Genomic DNA, 12,173 nt, shown 5'->3' with positions numbered 1-12,173 from the left:
GAGAATTCAAATTGAAATTTGTTTAATTAATCCTTCAAATAGTTGAAATAATTTTCAGCTTGGGTTAGGAAGTAAAGGATACTTGAGTTTGTGAGTTGTGCAGTTGAAAGTTGATGTAAAATTTAGAGGACAATTCTTTAGCCCAAATCAAATGTTAGGTACAACATAGCATTTTCCAATCTTCTGAGACTAGAAGAACATAAAGAAGAGAAAATGGTTATGGTCCATGGACATAAGGTCATGTTACCGAGGGAGTTGCAGCCTTCTGCAAATGCATTCTCCTGTTCCCATCCATGCTCTTACTTCACACAGACACGGCCTAAGAGTCTATGCATAAAAGAGAGTAAAAGTCATGGCTCAGATATCAACGGTCTTTTTTTAAGTGGTAAGTGTAAAAAACAAATGAATGGCACATAACTTATCTGGCATATTGGGGTGGGAGGAAAAAGAGTTGATTGAAAGAAGAGTAAACCATCATTTTTCTATTGTTTTTCCATCATGTGCCAATTATTTTGTTCATGAGTTTTGTGACAAGGTTATAGTTTTTAACAAAATTACAATTTTTTTTTAAAATTTTTTTATTGTGATTTTTTAAACTTTATCAAAAAAATATACTTATGTAGATTATTTATTATTGCTTTTAACTTTTTAAAATCGTTTTCAAATAAGCTCTTAATAAATATTGATAAAAAAAATCTTTAAAATAGTAAAATTTATTAGAAAAATTATTTTTTAATAGAAATTTTAAAAAATAAAAAGAAATGTTTTAAAAGTAATTAAAATTTTATGGGCTTTTAAGTCAAACATAATATTCACTCGATATTTTTTTTTTGACCTAAAAATATATAGAATAATAAATATTATTTTGAAAAATAGAATCTTATTTTTTATATATTTTCAAATCAACCCCATGGAAACACACCATTCCCAAAACTTATAAACTAATCCAAAACCCAAACTCACTTCCAAAATATGTGGCTGAAAGGATTCCCTTCTGGGATTTGTAGGTTGATCAGAGGGTGTGTGGTTTCTGTCTCAAGAGGGAGAAAGAAAGGCAAAAATAGAAAAAACAAGAAAAGGGCGTCTGTGTCTGCACAACTGCCAGAATATATGGGCCGGATTTTGTCTCTTTATACATCTTTTTGGAAATTCTTTTGGCTAAATGGATGTTAAAATAGTGGAAAAAACAGCTTTCCATGATTCTAGCCTTTTCTAGCATATGTCTTTAGGCCTAAAAAGCCTATTGGGTAATTGTCTAATAAGTGCCTCTTTTTATAACTGAGTTGGCATGTCTGTTTGAAAATTGAAATTCTCCCATTAGCACTCATTTGAGTCTTGAAAAGTCCACCCAAGTTTTATGGGATTTGCCCCAAGGGCTCTTTCAATTTGAGTTCTAAGATTTGTCAAACTTATTTTTAAAAATATAATATAAATCTATATTCATTTGTAAAAATGGCGTTATTCTTATATATAAGTTTTAAATTTTAAAAACAAAAAAACAACAAATATATCAAAATTAATATGTATATTCAAATTTTGATAAGTTTATATTAATCTTTCTTACGATATCAAATACGAAAGCCCAAAATTATATATGTATATGTTTATCTTAATTTTATAGACGTGTTTTGAAATTGTGAAAGTCCTTATTATGGGTACTATCTAGATGCGCATTGTTACAAATAGTAATCTCGATGTAGGGTTTTGTTTGCCTGTATAAGGGATATGTGTTTGTTGAAATATAACGAAAATATCGTATCTACGTTAAGGTATTTATAATATTCATATCAATATAAAAAAGAAATTATTATATAAATGTGTTTTAAAATTATAAGAGCCCTTTTAGGCTTAAATTGGGTAATATATACTAGATCAAACTCTTACATTTTTTAGATTTCATTTAATTAATGAATATTGTATTTATTGTTGATATAAAATCATTCCTAGGTTGATATCCAAACACGTCCAACACCACGGTCAGGGTGAAATGGTTGGTTGTAGAGAATATTTTGAATATCAGGGGCGTTGTGGTCATTCTAGAATTACCAAAGCTAGGGTTTCGGGTCCTGCTGACTAGATTTGCTTGCTTTTGTCCTTATATTTAGATACTCTCTGCCCCTTTTGCCCTTGTTCTCCTCTGCTTTCTTCCTCCATTTGCCCAAGCCGTGATCCTATCCTCCCTTGATCGCTGTTTTCATTTCCTTTTCCGTAATAAATCTCGATCTCTACTCCATTTCCTTGTAACAAACACTTCTCTTTTGTCTCTGCTACCTGTCGGATTTCTACATTTGTGTTTAGTCTATGCCCTTGTTTTTTTCTTTGAGTGAAAGCTGGAAGCTCTTTACTCCTTTGAATTTGAATAGTTTTGATTACATCTCAGAAACTTGTGATTTTAACCGGCTAAGCTCATGATCAAGCTCAGAAAGATTGATCGTCTTTTGGGTTTCTTCACTTTCTAGAGATAAGTAGTTTTGATGATGATGGATCCCCAAGAACAAGTGAGTAATATCTTGCTCCACAGATGGGTTTTTGTTTTTTACTTCTCTTTATATGTCTGATTCTATCTTTCCAAACAGGTTTCGGGGTCTGAGAAAATGATTACAGATTCTCAACCAAACAAGGCCGAGCAGCTCAAGAGAAGCTGTGCGGATTGCCACACCACAAGAACACCTCTATGGAGAGGCGGACCAGCTGGGCCAAGGGTGACTGATTGATTAAACACTTCCATTTTCTCTTCAATTTAGGCTCTTCTCTTCATTTGGGTTACTGGGTCTTTGCTGATTTTGATTTTCGTCTTTTCAGTCGCTATGTAATGCTTGTGGGATCAGATACAGAAAACAGAGGAGCGCCCTTCTGGGGTTGGCCACAGGAAGAGGAGAAAAGAATAAGAAAAAGATTAACAGAACCAGTGGCAATAGTGAGCTTGTTTCAGTGAAGCTCAGATTGATGGCTTTGGGAAGAGATATGGTGTTGCAGAGAAGATTGGGATCTGGAAAACAGAGGAGGAAGTTGGGAGAAGAAGAAGAAGCTGCAATACTGTTGATGGCTCTCTCATCTGGTTCTGTATACGCTTAGTTAGAACCTAGAACAAACGGATAAAAAAAAAAGGAGAAAAATGGAAGTGAAAACTGAAAACCCTAACCAACATACCTACCATTGTCTTCTGGTTCTGAGCCAAGTGTTTGACCCATGTTTTACATTCCATAGTTTTGACTTTTGGGCTAGTTTTTGGGAAGGATTGAAAGAAAAAGCAGAGGAAAAATGATCACGGATTAGTAGTAATGGGAAGAATTGAATGCAATGATGTTGATTCTCATTTTGTGTTAGCATACTATTTATCCTTCAATTTCTCTATTAATTTCAGTGTAGTGGTCAAATGCACAAGCCTGGATCATTGATTGGCCTGCAAAAATGTCATTAATTAGAAAATAATGACATTTTTCTTATTAACTACTCATCTCCACTTTCATGCATATATCATCAAAGCATTCCCTTCCTAGATATGTCATTTAGGGTATGTTTGCTTTCATTTTTTGTTCTTTTTAATTTTTATTTTGAGAAATAAATTTCAAATTTATGTTTTTAGAAATGAGTAATCCTCTTAACTCCGAAGTATAGCTTAGGTTGAACATTTCTTTTAAAAGGAAAATTAAGAATAAAGAAACACAGTGAATAATTTTCACCTAAAAAATAGTAGCATTTTCTATTTCAAACATAAGAAAAAGGTTGTATTCTCGCTTATTATCAAAGTGACAGAAGGTTCGAGGTGATCCTACAGGGTGTCGCTGCATGGTTCGACATGCTTCCTCAAGAGCCAGAAGGTGACGTGGCTTCCTCAAAGTTTCTAGCTGATTCTCAAGCGTTCAGGACAAAGCGATGAAGGCGTGAAAGAACCAGAAGGTGCCACCCAAAGTACAGCGTGGCAGTGTGACAGGCTGACACGTCAATTACTTTCAGCACCTGTCTTGCCGCAAGCTCTTTATACACTCCCCCACTCTCTTCACATTCTGTTGAAGTCTCTCTACAATCCCCATTTCGATTAGTTCTGCCAAATCGAGGAAATTAACAGAAGATGCAATCAAGATTAGCAGCTAAAGCAACGACGTCCTATCGGGTCTTCTCCTTGGCCCGAAATCGAGCTATGCCGCGCGGACCCGCCTCTGCCCCAAACAGTGGTCGCACAGCTGACCCAGAAATCTACACTGCAAACCCAGGTATCAAGGAGGACCTCGTTCACCCTAGAGACAACGATGTAAGACTCTTCTTCTTCTTCTTCCCCCTCTCCCTCTCTCCGGTCATTTCTTTGTTTTCTGGGTCATTTGAGACTGAAATTACAGCATATCCTTGTAGAAGATAGACGACTCTCAGCAACGAACAGAGGATGTGAAACCCAGTAAAGAAACAGTGCCATTTGTGCCTCCAAAGCCTCCATATGCCGCCTCCCCAAGGCTAGAAACCACTGGAGTGAACCGTCCGTTGGACCCCATTACCCAGCAAAAACGCAGCATAAGTACAGATGCGATCTGCGCTGGAGTAGACGGAACACCATTGCCAAACAACGAAGAGGGTGAGCAGAGACGACGAGAGGTGGAAGAAGAAGATTACAGGGCTTATTACAGCCACCACAAAGCGTCACCGCTGTCAGAGATTGAGGTGGTTGACACCAGGAAGCCAATTACGAGAGCCACTGATGGAACGTACGGGGACCACGAAGGCGATAAGGTAGTGATCGGTTGGTTGCCGGAGCAGCTTGATACGGCGGAGGAGGCGCTGCAGAGAGCTAATGAGATATGGAAACAGTCGGCCATGAGAGGTGATCCTGATTCTCCTCAATCCAGAGTTCTGAGAGCTCTGCGTGGTGACTACTGAGTAAATTGAAAATGGAAATGGTGCTCGCAATGAACGAGTAAATCTAAGATGAAAATGTTTTTTTTTTTTTAATTTTTGGTAATTATCTGTCTTGGTTTAAACTTTAAAGTAAATATGTACAAATAATATGTGTTTGATATAATATTTTTTAAAAAATATATAAGAATAATGTGGCCACGATGACTTGGAACAACAAATTTTCTAGGCAAAACCCAATGTCCACCTTCTTAAGGTTCTGGATGGTCTCTCTTTCTGATACTGTTGACTGTTGACTTTCTTTCTCAGTTTTATTTTTGACAAATGTATTTTAAAATAGATGTCAAAGTAACTTTTGAAAACCATTCTTTAAAATCAATTTTCAAAAGTAACCTTGAAAATTATATTATTAAAAGAATTTTAAAACTTTTTCAAATTATTACCGAAAATATTTTATAAAAAATTATTAAAAATATGTCAAATTTGTTAGCTTATGAGTCCTTTCCATTTTGTTCCCTTGATTCTTGTGGCTGTGAGCATTTGCAAAAACATAAACGCAGACACATCTGATCTAATATCGACAGAAGACGAAATATTATTAACATGGAATGGAAGAATGGAACAACAATAATAGAGAGGAAAGTTGACAATCTTTATTTTCCCCACATCTAGCTTAAGATATATAAACAACATATTAGCATAAAATTACGCATGAAGTTGACAAACTGCTTCAGTCACCATTGCCGCTGCCAGATCCGCATCGAAGCTGCAGATGTTTTTTTTTCCTTTTTCTTTTTCATTTGATCCAGCTGGTTTATACATGATTATCTTTTTGGTTGTTTTAGAAGAGGTAGAAGAAACTGAGGGAAAGAAAAATGGAAGAAACAATGGGGTGGTTTTTGAAATGAGCGGAGTTGGAAAGGGAAGAAGGCGGAGGAGGGCTGTAATAGTAAAATGGAAAGTAAGGGAGAATTGGGTACCATCCACCGCCACCTCCTCCGCCTCCGCTGCCGCTACCACCAATGGGAGGGAGTGGCGGAGGGAACTGCAGGCTGTCAGGTGGTGGCGGGCAATCGGAGACGGGGGAAGAAGGTGGTGGTGGTGGAGCAGGAGGAGGAGGGCAGAGAATTGTGGGAGGAGGAGGCGGTGGGGATGGAGGCAGCGGCGGGGGAATGGGCTGACAAGGGTTGCTGCACTCAGAGCACATTGTGCATGAGATTTGGCCCTTGGACATTGTTGATATTGTTGTAGTAGCCACTGAGAATATGATTGAAGAAATGAAGACGAACAAGAAAGGGAAGAAAAGGGTGAATAATGGCTGTGGAGTCGCCATTTCAATGGCTGACACTGGGAGATAGTATTTACTGAGATGAGAAGAAGGGCAGTCTAGTAGAAGAAATGGGGATTGAGAGGGAGAGTGTACTGGAGATAAGAGAGGGAGGAGGAAGAAGACAAGAGTGGAAGTAAGATGAGAGGAGAAGAATGCAAGTGTGTTGATGGCCTCTCCATTCATACATGTGAATTATCCTCTATGTCACCATTATCAAAACAAACCAACAAATTCCACACCCTTCTATTCCCCAAGATTAAAATCACCCACATCAATTTTTTTAAGAGTAGTAACTTCCCAAGGTATTGTTGGTGTTGGACACAGCCCTACAAATACCATTCCACAGTATATATAATTTGAGATATATACACGTGGGGGCCGGATCCTTCTATTCCGATTCTTGATCTTATCCAGCGGATTTTTAGTCAATGACCAGGCCATGGGATTGGACCGCTTGCAGTCCACCCTGTCATTTATCAATAAAACACCTCCACTTCATGCCTTTCAAAACATACCGCCAAAGCAATTTGAAATCAAATTTTCAATTTTCAAAAATACTTCATAACAACACTTAAAACATTAAAACACCACAGCATTCGTCGTTCTCACTCGAAATTGTCTGAAGAAATGGCTCCTGCGAAGAGCAAGGCCTCAGATCTGTCTTCCACGCCTCACCCACCTTACTTCCAAGTCTTCTCATCTTTCCTTGATTTCTGTTTTTGTTTTTTCGCTTGCGTTTCTTTTCATTTCTGTGCTTTTTGGAATGGATGTGTCTCATTTTTTTTCTTTTTAATTTTAACAGATGATTTGTGAAGCGATATCGTCATTGAAGGAACGAACGGGCTCGAGCCAGCAAGCGATTTCGAAGTTTATCGAGGAGAAATACAGCGGGACTCTTCCTCCAAATTTCAACAAACTACTTTCAGTGCAGTTGAAAAGGTTTGTGAAATCAGAAAAACTGGTCAAAGTGAAGAACTCCTTCAAAACTGCTGCCACAGAGAAGGCGAAATCATTGAAGAAGAAGACGGATGCAGTGGAAAACACCGAGAAGAATGCAGCGAAGAAGATAACGAGTAACGCAGTGAAAACGAAGCCGCTAGATGGGGTGAAGACCCCGGATATTTTGAAGAAGAAGAAGAAGGCAGAGAAAGGCGCAAAGGGATCGGCGACGGTGACGAAGAAGATGAAGCGTCTGAGTCAGGTTAAGACTCCGGAAGCAATGAAGAAGGCTCCGACTCCTGTGAAGAGGAAGACTTCCAAATCCGCAATTTCTTCAAGACCTCCACTCAGAAAAAGGTAGAACAGTATCTATCTATCTATATATAACAGAAGAAGTTTTTCTTTGAGAAAGCCTTGTAGGGAAAACCATCTCAGAGCGTGTGATGGGAAAATGCTGCTTTTATTTTACCTTTTGCCCTAAAAAATTTGGTTGTAGTCTTGTAGATGAAGATCATGAATGGTATCATGGGTTGTCGTTGGGTTTTCTCTTTTTGTGTGTTCATCAAGGCTTCATCACATGCAATGAAAAATCAGTAAGGAATTGCACTTTCTATGATTCAAATCTGTGATTGTCATATCATTAATTGAACATGCCATAGAAGTTAGGGCAGACCTTTTGATCGATTAGCTGGTGATGAGCTGGACTTTGAAGCAACCATTAAATGGGTTTGCCACCACCCAAACCGACCTTTTCGTACCAAGTCACTATCCTGACCAAAAACAGAACATGGCCATTTTTGTTAACACATAACTTAATGAATACACTCTTATACTTAAACCTCTCGTTATTTCAACTATCATCTTTAAATGGAAATAATGAGAATATCAATAATCACAAATAGATCGATACTTCGAATTTCTCGATGTATTGGATATATCAAAGATGTATTGGATATATCAAAGATATGATCGATTAGCTGGTGATGAGCTGGACTTTGAAGCAACCATTAAATGGGTTTGCCACCACCCAAACCGACCTTTTCGTACCAAGTCACTATCCTGATCAAAAACAGGACATGGCCATTTTTGTTAACACCTAACTTCATGAATACACTCTTGTACTTAAACCTCCCGTTCTTTCAACTATCATCTTTAAATGGAAATAATGAAAATATCAATAATCATAAATAGATCGGTACTTCAAATTTCTCGATGTATTGGATATATCGAAGATGTATTAGATATATCGAAGATATATTGATGAATATTTTTAAAAAATATAATGATAGGGGTAAAATTGATCAAAATTTATAAAAATATAAGAAAAATTTTATAAAAATATAATTAGAAGTATAATATGTATTTTAAAGTTGTTTTATTAAAAAATTTGATATATGTATAATATGATTAATTATATTTGATAATAATATTGAATGCATCGATAAAAATATGAATTTTATAAGTGTATATTTATTATTAAATTATATCAAATATTATTTTATAATAATATTATGATATTTGATTATAATATATCGAATTTTAAAATATATATTAACATTAAAATTATGATCCATTTAATTCAATTGTATTAAATGATATAAAATAAATTATGATATATATATATATATATATAATTTTTTAATATTTAATTAATTTATTAATGATATTAAAAATACTATGAAGAAAATTATTATGATAATTTTTATATTTTTTATAATCAATTAAAAGAAATTTTTGTATTTAATTATAAAATAATTATAATTAATTTACTCTTTAAAATATTCTTTAAATATTTTCTTTATATGATGACTTTGGATATATATTTTTAGTACATGATATTTAACAAGGGGCAAACTTGCTCTAATGGTAAGATGAGTTGAACCCCAAACAAAATCAATATTTTTAATAAAGCATTGTAGCAAAGGGTATTGTAACTCTATTATAGCAGAGCACTTTAGCGCGTTTGACCATCATTGACCTATATTGACCATCCGATATATTGCAAAAAATCGTCGATTTTTTCCAAAATTTTCTCAAAACAATATTTCTCTACCAAATATAATTTTCATAACCTCCTATATCATCGATATATCTTGATATTTTCTTCATGCTTTTTTTTTATTATGGATAAGACTCCCAAAGTACATGGATTTTATTATCTTGAAATAGACTCTAGAAGTTAGAAGAAGGTTGTATATTAAAGTTTATTAACGAACCAGATGGGCCAATAAAAACCTCTGGACCTGCGACATATATCTCGATATTTTTCTTCATGCATTTTGGATTCTGGTTACTCTGGAAGTTAGAAGAAGGTTGTACATTAAAGTTTATTAACGAACCAGGGCCAATAAAAACCTATGGACGTGGGTACGAGTTAGGGAGGAAATGATGGAAGGATATATATCCCACTCAGATATCGTTATACATGAAGTGGCAATTGCTGGTTAGCTAATGACATCATTATGAAATTGAATCATCAGAGAGAGGGAGAGAGGATCATATAGGATCTGATTTTGGCTGCAATTGGATATGGATTTTGGTTTTAGTGTGAGAGACTTGGAACCACTGTTTTAGGCTTTTAGCTTTTTATAATGGGTCATGATGGCATGGTCCCGTCAATTTGAAACTTATTCTGATTTTGTTTTTCTTTTTTCATACTAGTGGCCGCTGATATTTCCAACATGATACACGTCCCAAGTGTGATGAAAAGTGTTGAAAAATGTGTTACATGTAAAATTCTTTGAACATTTAGCTATCACTCGTGATAAACAACGGAAAAATATTTCATACCACACCATCCGTAAGAGTTAATCATCGTAATGCTTTGATTTAATTCAACGATTAGATTTTATTTTGGGGAAGGCTCCCGAGGGAGCCACCCCAATGGTAACATTTCTAAAAATAAAAATTACAATTTCTTAGCACAAATATGATGAATGAGTGGTCGAGAATTGGCCTGCACCAGAAGGGTGTCGGGTGGGACGGCGGTGATCATGCCGGTGGCACGACCCATGTCTTGCCATAAAAAATATTGAACCAATTTGATATGGGTGGAACCGTGGAAGAGCACGCACATTGGCTTTAGTTGGGATAGTATACTTTCATATTCCAACATGTAATATAATAAGGCTAGGATCCATAAAACAAGTACTGATTGTATGACAATGTCTATAATACTTAATGGCTTAACTTCAATTATTAAGTCATTTCACCCACGTACCTTTCACATTGCTTTAAGACATAAGTAATTTGTTCTAGAATTGTTTGATTTACCGCCTTTTTAGAGACAAATTTATGGCAATAAAAAAAGTTTTTTTTTTCTTTTATGAAAAAAGCTTTATTTCTTGTTTCAGTTTTCAACTTACTATAATACTTAAATTTAATTCTCGGACAAAATAAAATCAAATTTATTTTTTATTTAATAAAAATATCTTATAAATAAATATATGAAAATTCTTACTATATGATACAACATATAAATCATTTTAAAAAAATCTTCGATAAATAAAATATTTTTAATTTTTTAAATAATAATGATTTTATATCGTATTTTATATAAATTTATTTATTATTATTTTTTAAATAAAATTTTTATTAATTGACATCAATAATAAAATAAAAAATAAAATATTAATTCTCATTATATTTATATATATATATTTTAAAATAGGTTAAGATAAACCCGACTCTTCTCCAAATATAATTATATTTAAAAGGAGTCCGATTGCAATTTGAGTTCAAGTGCAACTGGTCCACCCACGTGCCTATCACGATCCAGACGTTGAGTGAAGTGATCAGTAACCACCCAATTTTTTTTCCCAAGAATTCTTCGAGAATCAAGGAAGTGAAAGATACCCCTTGACTCCCTGCAGTAAATGGCAGCTCAATTAATTCACATTAAAATATAAATAATACATCTACGTTTAATAATCTTATTATTTAAATATTTAATTCTCCACACACCGGCCCACATGCCTCTGCCATCAACAGTCATTCGGACCATTAAAAATCTAATTGGCCCCACAATATCATTAAATATTAATTATTTTATTATTAATTTTTAATTATACCCATACCATAAAAGTTTAATTAAAGGCCTTCATTTTTTATTTTTTTTTAACTTGATAATGACTCCATATTCGATCAGAATGATTCCATTCTGAAAATGACCAAATTCCCACCACATCTAACTAGTTGAAAATTTGTCTTTCTGCCATGTCAGCAATTAGCTAATTAATTAATTAATTTAATTTTCATTAAAATAGGTACATGGGTTGTCACAAACTTACACGTATTTACTCTTTATTAATTATTTACTCCAATCTCAAGTAATCCATCCATTCGCTTAACTTGGAATCTTTTACAGATGCCCGCAACTCTTCTCAATCACAAGTTTCTTATAAGATAAACCTAACCACTTAAGTCTACAAATCATAACTAAACTTAAAGTCTAACTATTAATCATAATAGCATTAAGATGGAAGTATGGAAATATTTCTCAGCTCGGTTTGCTTTTCCAAATTCAGTAATTAAATCATCTCATAGCATTATAAAAGACAAAAATAGAAATCTATTAGACCTATATAAATACAAATAAAGTTAATTAAAAATAAAAATACATTATTTTTATTAAAATTTATAATTCATCTATAATTATTATGAAACCACTACAATCTTAATTCTTATTGTTCTAATACCCGTAAATAGATTTTAAAATTTATTTATTTTTATTTTTATACTTTTCTAAATGAAAAAGTTTTCATAATTCCAATATTCTTTTGAATATTTTATTTTAGAAAAATATAAGGATGAACTTTATTAGAGCATGACTTCTAAATTAAATAAAGTTTATTATCGAATATAAAAAAAAAAAAAGAGAAGTTACGAGCTTTTTTGACTTTGTAATTTAAAAGCAATTTTATATTTTAAAAAATTACAGACAATGTATGGTCATTATTTTTTATAAATAATTTTTAAAATAAAATAAAATATAAAATAATTTAAGAAAATAAATAGTAGTTATTTTTATCAATTTTTAAAAGTTGAAGAAAAACATGAA

The 12,173-nt window shown here is 33.8% G+C and overlaps 4 protein-coding genes across 5 annotated transcripts; 3 read left to right on the top strand and 1 right to left on the bottom strand.

The window, feature by feature from the left end:
- The first annotated feature begins 2,064 nt into the window (after positions 1-2,064).
- On the top strand, positions 2,065-3,326 carry LOC100257206 (GATA transcription factor 15). Its single transcript, XM_010653922.3, has 3 exons — positions 2,065-2,498; positions 2,577-2,702; positions 2,803-3,326. Exons 1-3 carry the CDS (start codon positions 2,475-2,477, stop codon positions 3,073-3,075), a joined length of 423 nt encoding a protein of 140 aa, XP_010652224.1. The 5' UTR covers positions 2,065-2,474; the 3' UTR covers positions 3,076-3,326.
- Positions 2,954-5,066, top strand: LOC100262313 (uncharacterized). 2 transcript variants are annotated; one of them, XM_002269516.5, is made up of 2 exons: positions 2,954-4,252; positions 4,351-5,066. In XM_002269516.5, the coding sequence occupies exons 1-2, from the start codon at positions 4,073-4,075 to the stop codon at positions 4,867-4,869; spliced, it is 699 nt and encodes a 232-aa protein (XP_002269552.3). In that variant the 5' UTR covers positions 2,954-4,072; the 3' UTR covers positions 4,870-5,066. The 2 variants fall into 2 exon arrangements, with proteins under 2 accessions (XP_002269552.3, XP_059593871.1); XM_059737888.1 differs by having other exon boundaries at positions 3,583-4,252; positions 4,354-5,066.
- Positions 5,067-5,417: 351 nt separating this feature from the next.
- Positions 5,418-6,553, bottom strand: LOC104879790 (uncharacterized). The gene has a single exon (XM_010653921.3). The coding sequence runs from the start codon at positions 6,356-6,358 to the stop codon at positions 5,687-5,689; it is 672 nt and encodes a 223-aa protein (XP_010652223.1). The 5' UTR covers positions 6,359-6,553; the 3' UTR covers positions 5,418-5,686.
- Positions 6,554-6,695: 142 nt separating this feature from the next.
- On the top strand, positions 6,696-7,736 carry LOC100245167 (histone H1). The gene is made up of 2 exons (XM_002269443.5): positions 6,696-6,865; positions 6,978-7,736. The coding sequence occupies exons 1-2, from the start codon at positions 6,803-6,805 to the stop codon at positions 7,473-7,475; spliced, it is 561 nt and encodes a 186-aa protein (XP_002269479.1). The 5' UTR covers positions 6,696-6,802; the 3' UTR covers positions 7,476-7,736.
- Positions 7,737-12,173: the final 4,437 nt, after the last annotated feature.

Source organism: Vitis vinifera, chromosome 7 (genome assembly GCF_030704535.1).
Source record: "Vitis vinifera cultivar Pinot Noir 40024 chromosome 7, ASM3070453v1".
NCBI classification, from domain to species: domain Eukaryota; kingdom Viridiplantae; phylum Streptophyta; class Magnoliopsida; order Vitales; family Vitaceae; genus Vitis; species Vitis vinifera.
Note: the sequence above shows the minus strand (reverse complement) of the source record. Positions and strands in the feature narration are given on the sequence as shown.